This window comes from Phoca vitulina, unplaced genomic scaffold (assembly GCF_004348235.1).
Source record: "Phoca vitulina isolate PV1807 unplaced genomic scaffold, GSC_HSeal_1.0 scaffold9, whole genome shotgun sequence".
Taxonomy (NCBI): Eukaryota; Metazoa; Chordata; class Mammalia; order Carnivora; family Phocidae; genus Phoca; species Phoca vitulina.
Genome location: NW_022589712.1, coordinates 25,587,758 through 25,602,897, shown reverse-complemented (window position 1 = coordinate 25,602,897; position 15,140 = coordinate 25,587,758). Strand labels below are relative to the sequence as shown.

The window sequence follows — 15,140 nt, the reverse complement described above, 5'->3', positions numbered from 1 at the left end:
CTTGCCCTCTGGTGGCATCTTGCTTTCACAAAAGGGCCCACCAACTCATGTGCCTCTGCCTTTTATTGCTCTTAAAGTTTTATCCTTTTTATTTTTCATTTTTGTATGAGCTCTCAGATTGAAAGTCTCTTTTTCTCCCTACTTTCCCTCTCTTAACATAATGTCTTCTGTGGTGGTTTTGTGTTATTTGACATAAAATGTCATCCTGACTGTCAGCCCTGAAATAAGGAGTTTTATACCTCGGTATGTTTTAATTATGACATGAGGTAATTGAACATTATGATATATCACTTTGTAAAACATTGATCTTGTTTCTTATCTCCTGGTAGAGTGCATCAGCTTCTGTGGATGATTTTTTGTGTCATGAATCAATGAACTTGTAGGTTTATTTTGCTAATGAAGTGTTTCTATCAAATGTCCTTCTTTATACAGGAAATGATTTCTTCTCATAGTTTGTCCTTGTCAGGAAAGGTAATAGTAATAACCTTTGAAAATACAGGTGGAAGCTCACCAACAGGAACAGCATCAAATCTAGGACAAATTTTGTACACGTGTTTATGTGCACCATGTGTGTATGTGTATGTGGGAATATTCACACACATGTACAACAGCAACTGCTATTTGTAGAACTTCTCTTGGGAATACCACCAAGGAGACCACTTCAAGTATGGACGATATGGCTTCACAAGACTAAGAAAAATCTTTAGTGCTATCATTTATGAATGCTTCTATTCAAATGGAATGCCCTCATGGTTGATCTAATGATAACTTTAATTTTTAGGTTGTAAAGTACAGAAATATAAATGGTTTAAACCTTGTGAAAATTTACCCATATACCCTACTTGTACCCTAAGTCTTACCTGCCAGTTTATGATGGCAACAAATTTTAGAGACCAGACTCATCATTTTTATTTCCTATTTTCTTTTAGGGAGTTCTTTACATTTTATGTAAGCTCTACATGCAATGTGGGGCTTGAACTCATGACCCTGAGGTCAGGAGTCTCATGCTGTTCCAACTGAGCCATCAGGTACCCCAATTCTTTACATTTTAAATTACTTTTATTTTTCCTAAATACTGGATTTAGCTGCTGGTTAGAGGAGAAGGAGCTGAGGACATTTTCCTGAAATGATTTCTCTCTAACTATATCTTAGTCTTACTGAAAAGCAGCTTCAGTTTTGGAGCAAATACATACTTTATTGTTTCAAAAAAGAAAAGAAAAGAAAAGAGAGAATGAGAGAGCTATTTTAAAAATGTGTATCTAGGGACACCTGGGTGGCTCAGTTGGGGGCGTCTGCCTTCGGCTTGGGTCATGGTCCCAGGGTCCTGGGATCAAGTCCTGTATCAGGCTCCCTGCTCAGGGGGGAGTCTGCTTCTTCTTCTGCCTGCTGCTCTCCCTGCTTGTGCTCTCTCTCTCTCCCCCTCTCTCTCTCTGACAAATAAATAAATAAATACACGCTTAAAAAAATAGCTCATTTAAAAAAAATGTGTATTTATACCAGGCAAAAAGGAGCAAAAACAGCCTTAAGAGCAGGGTTTAATCTTTTTTTTCCATTTTAGCTAAATATTTCTCTTCTCCAAGCATACTAGGAAATGGTTTGTTCAAGAAACCCTTCCTGGATCTGTATAGACTGGGAAGAGAGAATAAGCAAAAGGCAGAACAGTCGGGACTCTTGGGGTCTTACTAGGGAAACTCTTGGAGCAGTTAGAAGGACCAGGTAGAGATACAATGAGCTGACACCTTCCTCACCCGCTCCCTTGCTCCTCAGAGTGTTTCTGAGAGCTCACATGGCCTAGCAACCTATGGAAACAGTTTCACTGGAGTCGGGCACCAAGGAGAAACATCGGCCATGTGATCTCTGCGGGCAGCTGAGGGCCAGGCAGAGGAGCTGGGCTTTTGCTCTCTCTCTAGTTCTGGGCATTCGTGTTCTCTCTCCCTTCTTTCCCTCCTTCTCTTTCTCTCACCACGCACACACACACACACACACACACACACACACACACACACGCCAAGGTGTTCAAAGTGTTCATTATATGTACATTAGACTCAGAGACCAAAAATGTAACCAACAACGATTTAAAGCCATACTCTTTGTTAGGTATTATTGACACATGGAAGTAACAAAAGTAGGCATTCAGGAAGAGAAGTAACTTTAATAGATACATAAATTAGAGTTATTTAATTTAGAAAACGTAAACAATGCTGGTGTTTCTGGAAAGTAGACTTGGCATCTCTAGAAAGAGCTACGTGAACTTGATAAAGAATAGAAATTCCTTACTCTTTCAGGTCTTACGAATTATTGTTATAATTAGTAAGGCTGAATTTTAACACAGAGGACTATAATAAAACATTCTTTGAATATTAAAATAATCCTTCCAGAGCCTATATTAAGCTTTGCAAAGTTTAGGCAAGGTATTGCATTGAAACTCGGCCCAAGATATACACAGTAGTGCGTAATGTGTTGCTGTGAAAGCTTTTCGGATGAAAAAAAAAAAAGAATTTGGGTATTAGAATATTTGATTTACCAGATTTTGGCTCCTCTCCTGCCTGTTTGTCTTGCGAAACATTCAGACTGAGACTTTACTATGATTATCTAATCTTACTCCATTCTTGGAAGTTTAGCTTCTGTAAATAGTGGGCAAGGAGACCCTCCTGGATTGTTGTGTTGAGTACTTGGCTGTGAATTAAATTAATGTTTAAATCTCTAAGATTTCCAGTAATGTTGAATTTGGCTGGATCGTCTGTGGTTATAGTATTTCGAGCCTTTAAAGATCCATGGAAAAAATAAATAAATAAAAATACGTGGGTTCTCAAATAGTGATACGCTTTTTTTCCTGATTAGCATTTTGTTATTACCCTCACTGTCTACTTCAAACAAATTTTATGCAGTTTACAATTCTTGGAGCATATGGTTGCTGCCTACAAGCACTTTGTGTTCCTTGGCAGAAAGCCACATGTGACACTAAAGAAGGGTTTTCTGGATGAACAGTAGAGAATCTTGCTTTCATCCATTTTTCTACTTGAATTCAACTTTTAAGGTAGGGCTGGGTTAGACCTTTTTTTCCTTTTCTCCCTCCTCTGCCCCTTCTTCTCTCCTTTGCCCTCCTGTCCTCCCTTGCTTCCTGTTTCTTTGTTCCAGCCTCCTTCTACCCTAGGTCGAGTGATTTATGCTCTCAGCGGTGTTAGAGGTTCTTGTCCAGCAATGGTAATGTAATACTCATGTAGACAACCCCAGGTGTCTCTAGCTTTTGCCTTCTGAGTCCTCACCTATTTTTCAAAACGTTTAGAGTAGGGCGCCATTTATTCTTGGTAGAGAATTCCACAAAGCAGATAACGTGTTGGTTTGTATGCCTCATTACTCATATTGAGACCCTGTGTGGACTTCTATTTTGGAAAAATAATAGCTTTTAGTTAGCAGTAATTGAGATGAAGGCCGGGTATAATTTTCTGCGAAGTCCGGGGTGGGGGTTTCGAAAAAAGGTGCAGGTGCTTTGAGAATATAGGTTAAAGCCGTGACAGCAAGAAGTGGTGGGAGCCCCTCTGGAGAGAGAGCAGTAGATGACAGTGAGGGAACTGGGGACTTGGCAGGGCCAGGTGAATATTCTTTCCCAAGATTCCCGTAGCACAGGGGGCAGGGGGTAAGAGCATTGCCTCGTCTCTGGGGACCCTCAATCTCCATGCCCTGGCTTGCTTCCCACTTCTAGAACTTTCTGTGCAGGTAGCCATGGAGTGCCTGCCTCACCACGCGGGGTAGCAAAGCAGTGCTCTGAGTTGTGTCCGAGCGGCAGCTGGGGGAGGCGAACGGTCTACAGCTGCGACTGTTGCCCTTTTCTGTTTACGACCTCTTGCGGCACCTGCGTGTCTGTGTGTTCTGCACTCGCAATAGGACCCAACTGCTGTTCGGTCATTTGATCAACGGGTTGGATTTATTGATCTACCATTCAGTTACTTGTTTTTGCCCAACATTACATGGCCTAAATACTTGCATTCTGAACCTACTTCTGATTCATAGAGCATTCATCTACTCTCATCCCAAGCAAGTAAGAGATGTTTTTTTATTACCATCTAAATATTTTGCATGAGACAACTCCAAAAAGGAATGAGGTGTATGTATTATATACACACACACACACACACACACACACACATGTATATATATATATAAAATATACACATGTATATATAGGTGCATAAACTCACATATGTATATATTCACACACATATGTATATATTCAGACATATATACATATATGTATATATATACACACGTACACCCACATGTATGCATATATTATGTATATAATGCTTAAATGGAACCTGGACATCCATTACTTACTTTGGAACTTATTAAAACTATATAGGGAAATAAAATGAAACATCACATTTTCTGTATTTCTAAATTGTAGTGGAAGTCTTGAAACTCCAAATCTTACTGTTGATTAAGAAGTTGAAATAAATACCATCTCAATGGAAAACTAATATGAATTTTCTATTTGTATGTTCTGTTGCCACCGTATACCATCAACCCGCGTTAAATAGAAAAGCTCCAAATCAGTTATAAATTGAGAACAAATAGCACAGGCTGAATGTGTTCTGCGTAAGATTTGAAAATGTCTCGATTCTAATTAAGTCTCTTCCCTTAGACATCCCTAGCCCTTAATGCCTTTTCAGAAGACAAGCTGTTATGATGGAGATGTAACGTCAGGAAGAAGAGCTTCGGAAGGCACCGTGAGGCTTAGTCTACTCCTTCTAGGTTGGTGTCGGCCACTTGGGGCAGCTGGGGCCCCCCCGAGGCCCCTGCTGGCAGCCCCCCTGCTGTTGTGTCCGGTGGGGGTGGGGGCGGCCTGCTGGGCCCACATCCAAGCACCCCAGCTGGCATCTGCTCTGCTGCGGTGGGTGGTGGAGCAGCACCGTCTGCCTCCATCGCGGGTAGGGAAGCCTCGGCGGGGGACGGCCGGGCCTGACTAGAAGCTTCTGCCTCTGGCTTGTGGGGCGGCTGATCAGCCTGGGCTGCTGCAAGGGGACCCCGGTCTTGGGCCTCTGCTCCCGACCCCAGGGGGGGGTTCCCGGGCCTGGGGGGCAGTGCCGCCTCATGGCCTCTTTCGGCTTCCGCCTGAGGAGTGGGGGGAGGCAGGGAACCCTCTGAATGGCACAAAGGGCTCAGAGGGGGTTGTGCCGGCTCCTGGAGGGCCGAGTCACCATCCCCCTGAGGACTGCCGAATTCTGGTTGGATTTCTTTGGCCTGGTCAAGGGTCGACTCTGGCTGATGAATGAGCATGAAGGCTGTGGCCAGACTTTTCACGGCATCGTGAACACTCTCGGCTTCCTCCGCATCAACCCCCACCCCCTCAGACACAGCGGACTCGGGCTCCTCGTCGGGGGTGTGCTGCCTTCGGTCATCCTTTTGAGGCATTTTTGCCTCTCTAATTTTCGTGTAGAGTTCATTTCTCTCTTCTTGTAAAGCTCGACAGAGGTTCTCCAGCCTCCCGATTTTCGTGACAAAGCACTCATATTCTTTAGCTCTCAGTGCTTTCTGTGATTTGAAAAAATAGAAAAAGCAAAAAAGCATAAAAGAACAAAGCAAAATTGCCAGGACGCTGTCTGGAGACAAGCAAAACCATTTGTCCAGGAATCTGTCTACCTGCCTCTGGGGCCTGATCTCAGAGAGGTGGCTGAACAGACACCTGGCCAGGGGCATCACTGCAGTTTCTCCATTAGTGTGTGAGACTCTGGTAGAATTTTAACCACTGTATCCTTTTCTTTGGGAGAGAAAGATGGCAAAACTTCTCTCTGCTTCAGGCCAAGGCCTCCAACATCTTAAGTTAGATGCATTTTCCGCTTCCAGGACTTAGACGTCTTCCAGTAGCACAATGAATGAGATGGAGGGGGACCTGGCTGTCAGCAGTGGCTCATCTAGTCTATAGATAAACTGCTGGATGGGAATCCAGCAACTGTTTGATTTATGTTGGTGAATAATAAGCTCATCTCTTTGGAATTGGTTGCAATTTGGGATGAATTGTTAGAACAGTAATTATAATGACAGAAACTCCCACACACTAATTCATGATGCTGCTTGCTCAACCTGTTCCATTCTCCTCCTTTTCTGTAGAAATGTTGGTGTGTTTGTGGGTGAAATCGTTCCTAATTATCTTACTCCTTGCCTCCACCTTTGTGCTACTTTGTACCCTTTAAGACTTCTTCTTTTTTTTTTTTTTTTTTTTGCTTGTTGACATGGAGAGACCTTTGCCTGTAAAATCTGCCTTTCAGATTCAGGGCCACGTATCTTTGGGTCAACATCTACAGAGCCTGACATACTACAGTAATTAAATGCCTGTTGGAAGAATTAAACAATACATCCCCATATCTGTCTATAAAGTAGTACATACCCTGGGTGCTCGGGCTGGTGTCTTCTCTCATATGTTCAAATCAACTCACTAATATATTCTGCACCTGTTATGTGCCAGGCACTGGGGAAATTCAAAGACAAGTAAGACACTTGTCCTGTCTTTAAGGAATGCAGTCGAGCAGGCATGGAGCTGATTTGAGGACAGCTTTGGACCCGGCAAGTAGGCATGTGACTTAGGGTCACAAAGCTCTTTGTGAGTCTGGACCCAATTCTATTTTTTTTGCTCTATTTTTATTATAATTTCATATGTCACGTCTCAGAAAAAAAAATCAGCTCTTTTTCAAAGATAATAATTTGTACTATTAGGTAATAATTATCTTCTGAGTACGACTATTTGGACTAGATGGGGGAAAATAAGCTGGGGGGAAGTCTTCTTACCTCTTCAATCATGTCCAGCAGAGCTTTGTTACAGTTCTCAAACCGGGCTTTCCACGTGGCTGTGTCCTTCTCTAACTTCTTCATTTTCTTAGTTGTCTACAAAAAGTTGAGTATTTTAATGTTAATTCTGAAGACTTAATATGTCAAAAAAGCTATTAGTTCCACATGTGACGCCAAGAAAAGTCCTTTTGTTACTAGCTGTTGAAGCAAACAGGTCTGATGTCGAGGAATGAAGATTGGGTGGGAGAGTCATATTTATTTCTGAATCATCTAGGTCAGTGGCGAGCAAACTTATTTGCACCAGAGCCAATTCAGGAAGAAGGAAGCTCCTTAGGTCCACCCTGTTTTGTCACTGCATTTTCTTTAGTTTAAAGTAAAAGTAGCTTTATTTAGTCACAAGAATAAGCTTGAAGTTTAGATTTTTTACATTATTGAATAGGAGACTATCAGTGAGGAAGCTGGACGGGCTCTTTAGCCATTAAAATGTTGACACTATCTGGGCACACCTGAGAAGTAGCTACACAAAGGCAGCTTTCTATTTTCTCAGTCTTTACATTTTTAAAAAAGTTCTTATTTAAATACTAGTAAGTTATCATACAGTGTAATGTTAGTTTCAGCTGTATGATATAGTGATTCAACACTTGCATACAACACCCAGTGCTCCTGACAGCAAATGCCCTACTTCATCCCCATCACCTATTTCACCCATCGCCCCACGCATCTCTCCTCTGGTAACCATCAGTTTGCTCTCTCTAGTTAAGAGTCTATTTCTTGGTTTGCCTTTCTCTCTCTCTTTTTCCCTTTGCTCATTTGTTTTGTTTCTTACATTCCACGTGTGTGTGAAATCACATGTCTGTGACTGACTTATTTCACTTAGCATAATACTCTTTAGTTCCATCCATGTTGTTGCAAATGGCAAGATTTCATTCTTTTTTATGGCTGAGTAATATTCCGTTGTATATATAAATATACCACATCTTCTATGTACATTCATCAGTCAATGGACATTTGGCTGTTTCCATAATTTGGCTATTGTAGATAATGCTGCTATAAACATCAGGGTGCATGTATCCCTTTGAATTAGTATGTTTCTATTCTTTGGGTAAATACCTAGTAGTGCAATTGCTGGATTGTAGTGTAGTTCTATTTTTAACTTTTTGAGGAAACTCCATACTGTTTTCCACAGTGGCTGCACCAGTTTGCATTCCCACCAATAGTGTGGAGGGTTCCCCTTTCTCCATATCCTTGCCAACATCTGTTGTTTCTTGAGTTGTTAATTTTAGCCATGCTGACTAGTGTGATAATACCTCCTTGTAGTTTTGATTTGTATTTCCTTAATGATGAGTGATATTGAGCACGTTTTCATGTATCTGTTGGCCATTTGCATGTCTTCTTTGCAAAAATGTCGTTTATGTCATCTGCCTATTTTTTAATTGGATTATTCATTTTTTGGGTATTGAGTTTTAAAAGTTCTTTATATATTTTGGATATGAACCCTTTATCAGATATGTCATTTGCAAATATCTTTTCCCATTCCATAGGTTATCTTTTAGTTTTGTTGGTTGTTTCCTTCACTGTGCAGAAGCTTTTTATTTTGATGTAGTCCCAATAGTTTATTTTTGCTTTTGTTATCCTTGGCTCAGGAGACATATGTATGAAGCTGCTGCAGCCAGTGTCAAAAAAGTTCCTGCCTGTGTTCTCTCCTAGGATTGTTATGGTCTCAGGTCTCACAGTTAGGTCTTTAATCCATTTTGAATTTATTTTTGTGTATGGTGTAAGAAAGTGGTCTAGTTTCATTCTTTTGCATGTTGCTGTCTGGTTTTCCCAGCACCATTTATTGAAGAGACATTCTTTTTCCCATTGGATATTCTTTCCTGCTTTGTCGAAGATTAATTGACCGTATAATTGTGTGTTTATTTCTGGGTTTTCTCTTCTGTTCTGTTGATCTATGTGTCTGTTTTTGTGCCAGTACCATACTGTTTTCATTACTACAGCTTTGTAATATGACTTGAAGTCTGGAATTGTGATTCCTCCAGCTTTGTTTTTCTTTTTCAAGATTGCTTTGACTATCTGAGGTCTTTTGTGGTTCCATATAAATTTTAGGATTGTTTGTTCTAGCTCTGTGAAAAATGCTGTTGGTATTTTGTTAAGGATTGCTTTAAATGTGTAGGTTTGCTTTGGGTAGACATTTTAACAATATTTGTTCTTCTGATCCGTGAGCATGGAATGTCTTTCCATTTCTTGTGTCATCTTCAATTTCTTTTTTTTTTTTTTAAGAATTTATTTATTTATTTGAGAGAGAGAGAGGAGAGAGCACCCAAGAGAGCACAAGCAGGGGGAGCAGCAGAGGGAGAGGAAGAAGCAGACTCCCTGTTGAGCAGGGAGCCTGATGTGGGGCTCGATCTCAGGACTCTGGGATATGACCTGAGCCAAAGGCAGAGGCTTAACCGACTGAGCCACCCAGGTGCCCCTGTCATCTTCAATTTTTTTCATCAGTGTTTTATAGTTTTGGAGTACAGGTCTTTCACCTCTTTGGTTAGGTTTATTTCTAGGTATTGTATAGTTTTTGGTGCTTGTAAATGGGATTGTTTTCTTAATTTCTCCTTCTGCTTCTTCATTATTGGTGTATAAAAATGCAACAGATTTCTGTTCCCATTCAGCACTTTGAATGTATCATGCCACTGCCTTCTGTCTTGCCAAGTTTCTGTTGAGAACTCTCCAGCTAGGCTTATGGATTTTCCCTTGTAAGTTAAGGACTTTGTCTTGATCACTATATTTTGCAAACATAATTACAGTATGTTTTGGTGTTGGCCTGCTCTTATTGATTTTGATGGGAGTTCTCTGTGTCTCTTGGATCTGGGTATCTGTTTCCTTAGGGAAATTTTCAGATTAGGGAAGTTTTCAGCTATTATTTCCTCAGATAAATTTTCTGTTCCCCTTTCTCTCTCTTCTTCTTCTGGGACTCCTACAATACAAATGTTATTACATTTGATGGAGTCACTGAGTTCCCTGAGTTGATTCTCATGTTGCATAATTCTTCTTTCTCTCTTTTGTTCAGCTTCTTTACTTTCCATGACTTTGTCTTCCAGGTCACTAATTTGTTCCTCTGCTTCTCCCAGCCTGCTGCTCATTGCAACAAGCCTGTTTCCAATCTCATTTATTCCATTCTTCATCTCTGATTGATTCTTTTCAAACTCTTTCATCTCTGTGGTAAGGGTCTCACTGATGTTTTCTATTCTTTTCTCAAGGCCAGTGAGTATTCTTATGACTGTTGCTTTAAGTTCTCCATCAGGCATGTTACTTATATCTGTTTCGCTTGGGTCTCTGGCTGTGGTCTCATCTTATTCTTTCATTTTGGATCAATTTCTCTGTCTTCACATTTTGTCTAAGTCTCTGTCTTCTTCTCTGCGTTAGAAAGGCCAGTTATGTCTCCTGCTCCTGAAGATAATGGCCTTATAAAGAAGAGGTCATGTAGTGCCCAGAGCCTGGTGCTTCAGGGAAGGTCTCCAGTGTGTGCTGTGGCGGCCGGTGTCCGTGCTGCACTGCTTCCCGCAGGTGGCTCTATGTTTATGCTGAGGGGCAGAGGAGGGAAATGGTGCTGGCCAGCTCCTGTGTTCCTGGAGAGGTGTTTCCATGAATGCTCCCCTCAGGGACACACTCTGAGAAGTGGGAATAATCTCCCCACCGTGTGCCCCAGGTGCCATTTCCACATTGTCTACCCTGGGATTTTTGCCTGCTTCTCTCCGGTCAAGACTGCTGACCTTTAAAACTCCAGGCTTTAAGACCCACTGGTTGCAAGAACTCATAAAATTCAGCCCCTCTCATTTTCTAAGCCAATGACTCTGGGGAAATGTTCTCCTTGTGCATTTCCCTGTGTGCTCCTCTCTCTCTCACCCTTTTCCACGACCACAGCTCCCTCCCCTCCACAGCAGCTGCGATCTGTTTCTCCCCTGAACCACGGCTCTGCACTGCCTACCTTCTTTGATGTGGCCTCTTCTCTTGCTTTAGTTGTAGAGTTCATTCTGTCAGTCTTCAGGTCAATTTTTGGGGTATTTAGGGTGATTTAATAGCTATCTAGTTGTGTTTGTAGGACGAGGTGAGTCTAGGGTCCTCATACTCCACCACCATCTTCCTGCTCCCTCTGCCATCACATTTGTAGAGTGTGGTGGGATTCATAGAATGTGATTATGTGCATTATTCATTCCATCCTTGAAACAGTCCCAAAAGGAAGGTTCTGTTTTCACCTTCACTTTATCACTGGGGAAACTGAGGTTCAGAGAGGTGGAAGAATATTCAGGTGAATTAGCAGAAGAGTGGGACTAAAGTTATTTCATTCCATTTAATGCAACATACACAGAGTGTCTGCTGGTCATCAGTAAGGAGCTGGGTGTAGGGGATACAGAAGTTAATAAAATGCAGCCCATCTTTTTTAAACCTGAAACTGTTTGTTAGATCTCTGCTCTGCTTGGATGAAGTGAAGGTCAGGCATGTAATCGGGTGCAGTTTCTCTGGATGAACCACACCTGGGCATTTGCTGGCTCTGTGCCATGCTGTCTGAGATGGTGTATGCTTGGAGGCCAGAGGCTGGGCCCAGGCTGTCAGCCCCTGGGCTCTATGGAGAAGCTAGGGGAGCTTTGAATGGTTTTTAATTTTGATCATTTCTTAACCAAGTTAGTGGTTTAGAAACTTTTTAAAGTCATCAACCTCTTTAAGAATTTGATGAAATCTGTGGAACCACACTCAAAGAAATGCAATATGCACATCAGTTTTTTGTGTGTGTGCTAATTCTCAAGTTGACTTTAAAAGTCTATAAATAAATTCCAGATTAAAAATTCCTGTTCTAATATTTATTCCAATATCAAAACTAATTTTGAAATAAGTAAAAACACTTTTCTGCTCTAATATTTATTCTAATCTTAACACACTATAGTGAAAAAAGATTTTTGAAAAATAGATAGATTCATCTTGGAGTGGGAAAGTAGTAATTTTAACAAGTGTCAGCCTGTTTATGTTTGTTCATTGAATTGTGAAATTTATCATATAATTTTAAGAAAAAAAATTTTAAATTTTATTTATTTATTTGAGAGAGTGAGAGAGTACGAGCAGAGGGAGAGGGAGAAGCAGACTCCCTGCTGACCAGGAAGCCTGACGTGGGCCTCGATCCCAGGACTCTGGGATCATGACCTGAGCTGAAGGCAGATGCTTAATTGACTGTGCCACCCAGGCACCCCAAGAAAATGCTTTAAAAGGATTCTTTGTGCACTTAAAAAAGGTTAATGCCAGTGCCTGTTAAGAAACACAATTCTGATGCTAATTTTATTTTGGGAAAATATTGGATTGAATAAAATTTAAACATTATGTCCAATAATAATATTTAGCACCTTATATTTGTAAAAGGGTAGAAGAAAGTTTAAAACCCTTTAAAAATACATTAATTTATATTTGAACTTCACAATCTTGTGAAGTAGGCAAGGGAAATGGTATCTTAATGTATAGATAAGAAAAATAAAATTGGAGGGAAGTTAAGTGGATTGCCCAGTGCTACTTGAGGAGTGACAACACACCCAGAATTTGAATTCAGGCTTCCTTCTCATTCAAGGCTCTGCCAGTTATAACATACTACATATATTCTCTTCTAAGAAGGATTGTATGAAATGGTTTTTCTACTCTAAAATTCTCCTCTTGCATATTTGTATGAAAGTTGTTTTTTCAATCTTTAAAAATTAGATTTTTCAAAAAATTTAGTATAAACAACATAATGTTAAATTGCCAGCTCTTGTCTTTTTTTTTTTCCTTTTCTTTCTTCTTTTTTTTTTAGCTCTTGATGGACTAGAAAAGGAAAATATTCTTTCTCAGAGTGAAAATGTAGCCTAGCGTTTTTGGACTCTTCCTGAGATTAATTTACCAGATACTTACCAATAAAAAAAATACAGTCTAAAATCTCATTTGCATGTATAAGTGTTTCATTACTTCATGAAATGCACTGAAGTATCTTAATGAGAGAAAAATGAACCCAAAGGAGAATTGCCTGTCAAAACAGAAAATGCAGGATTTTGTGGGGGGATAATACTCACTTTATCCATTTCCTGTTTGAAAGTGGCAAACACCTCATTGCTTTTTGTTAGTGTGTTCTGGAACTCTTCAAACCTTCCAGAGTACAGAGTAAGCTGTAAATAGGGGAAAGAGTGGATCTATTTTAGGGCTGCTTTCAGAATGCTTCCAGGACAAAACAACATGTCATTTTTCATTATCTGAAAAGAAAAATGACTTGAGGGAATTCTCAATACAATGTTAGTAATATGTTCAGTTATTTTATTTACTATGAGAACAACCTAAGTCAGTGAGTATGAGTGAAGTACATCTTTAAGGAAAAAAATGAAATAATGACGTCATCACCATTTCATTATATCAAAACTTTTACCAACAAACTATTATTGAGCACTGAATATACGCATTGACTCTATGTACAAAAGCATTTAACACGTGACTGTTTTTGAGAGACTTCTGCTCCTGATAGGAAGATAATCTCAAAGACTACTTGATTGTGGGACAGTGAATACAAAGTGCCAACTCCATTAAGGATAGTGCCAGTCAGAGAAGGAAGTGAGCAGGGCAGGTGATCATGTGAGCCATGTTTTTGTGGAGAAGGCGAGCCTTGCACTTGGTCTTGAAGGGAGTGAGAATGTAGACAAATGAAAAGCAGTGGTAGGAAAGGTGGACCAGACATGGGTGGCTGCCATTATACAGCTGTTGCCCCACTGAGCAGCCGCCATTTGCATTTTAGTCAAGTTGGTTTTGTATGTTTCTGAATACAGTGTTCTAGCCAATAGCAGTTAAATGTCCCTTTTCATCAAAACCAGTTTATTATACCAATTTTCTACAGATGGAAAGAATGAGTCTTGAGGAAGAAATGCCTTTTCTAATATGCATAGAATATCAAACATCATATGGGCTAGCATTGGCAAGTGTGTGGCTCACCATGGGAGTAGTACCTTGTACCTCTATCTACATCCTTATTCCAAGGGTTGCATTTGGGGTAGGAATAAAGCAGGGCAGGAAAGGAGAGTATGTTGCTAGTGACAGGAATGCAATAATAAAATTTTGCTTTTGAAAATGATTTTAGAATAGCATGCTTTGAGTGAATGGAGATTTAATATGGATGATACATGTTAGTAAAGCCTGCATTTTCTTTTTTTTTCTTTTTTTAAGATTTTATTTATTTATTTGACAGAGAGTGAGAGACAGTGAGAGAGGGAATACAAGCAGGGGGAGTGGGAGAGGGAGAAGCAGGCTTCCCGCGGAGCAGGGAGCCTGATGAGGGGCTCGATCCCAGGACCCCGGGATCATGACCTGAGCCGAAGGCAGACACCTAACGACTGAGCCACCCAGGTGCCCCAAGCCTGCATTTTCAAATGAGTATTTGGTACTGTTGAATGCCTGGAGCAGCTCCAACTCCTCAAATGGACACCGAATGACTAGCTGGTGGTACCTGTGACACTGTCATTTTGAAAGCAGAAAAAAAACTACTGACTGGAAGCCAGTAGATTGGAGAGTTCTCAGTCTTGGGGGTGAGAGGTAGAGAGAGTATGGGACTCAACCCCTAGAACCCAGAAAATCTGCTTATCTAGAATGGCTTATTCTCAAATGTTTTAGAATAGCAGAGATTTTACCACAGTAAACAAGAACAACGAAATGATAACATAAAATCTTTCCACAGGATAGATTTTCCAAAGAGAAGTCAAACAATGGCTGGCCATCATCTTGAAATCACACCTTAGCTTTGTGAATATGTGACAGGGCAACTCTGGTGGCCTAAAATTTGTTTCTCGTGATTCCTTGGCACACAGATTAAAGAAGATGGAGTAAAGGAGCATCAGGGAAGTCATGGCCAGGAGGGTACCCCAGGGTTTTACACACACAGATGCACACACACACACACACACAGTGCATAAGACATTACATTATGTGCAACACACTCTTGACCTGTTCTATTTAATTGTTTCATTTTTTTTTTTTTTTTTTTTTCAAAGTACTGGCTGGGATCCACTGAATTGATTTCAGGGCCCATGAGTAGGTCAAGCTCCTTAATCCGAGCACAAGCTTCTATGGGACTGGCTACCTATACTGCACATGACCTAGCAGTCTAGGGTAGGAACAGCTACTCCGGGCGGATCCTCTTCACCTTTTATTACAAAATCCGTTCATTTGCATTCCTGGTCAGGTCTCTGTTAAACCTCTTTTTCTGACTTTCTCTCCTGTCTTTTCCACACTTCTCAGTAATTGCTGCAGAGTTTCAGGAGGGTGACGGATACTCCGGTCTCCTGAGCAAGTCCTCCCACACCCGCTCTTGCGGCCCT

General features: G+C 40.8%; 1 protein-coding gene across 1 annotated transcript in view; it reads right to left on the bottom strand.

Moving 5' to 3' along the window:
• Positions 1 to 4,734: 4,734 nt before the first annotated feature.
• The window catches only part of TXLNB (taxilin beta), a 41,095-nt gene continuing 30,689 nt past the window's right edge, over positions 4,735 to 15,140 (bottom strand). Inside the window, exons 7-9 of the mRNA XM_032408297.1 lie at positions 12,858 to 12,950; positions 6,784 to 6,879; positions 4,735 to 5,532 (exon numbers count right to left, since the gene is read on the bottom strand). Of these exons, the coding sequence (XP_032264188.1) occupies positions 4,735 to 5,532; positions 6,784 to 6,879; positions 12,858 to 12,950 (987 nt within the window). The remainder of the gene's footprint in view (positions 5,533 to 6,783; positions 6,880 to 12,857; positions 12,951 to 15,140) is intronic.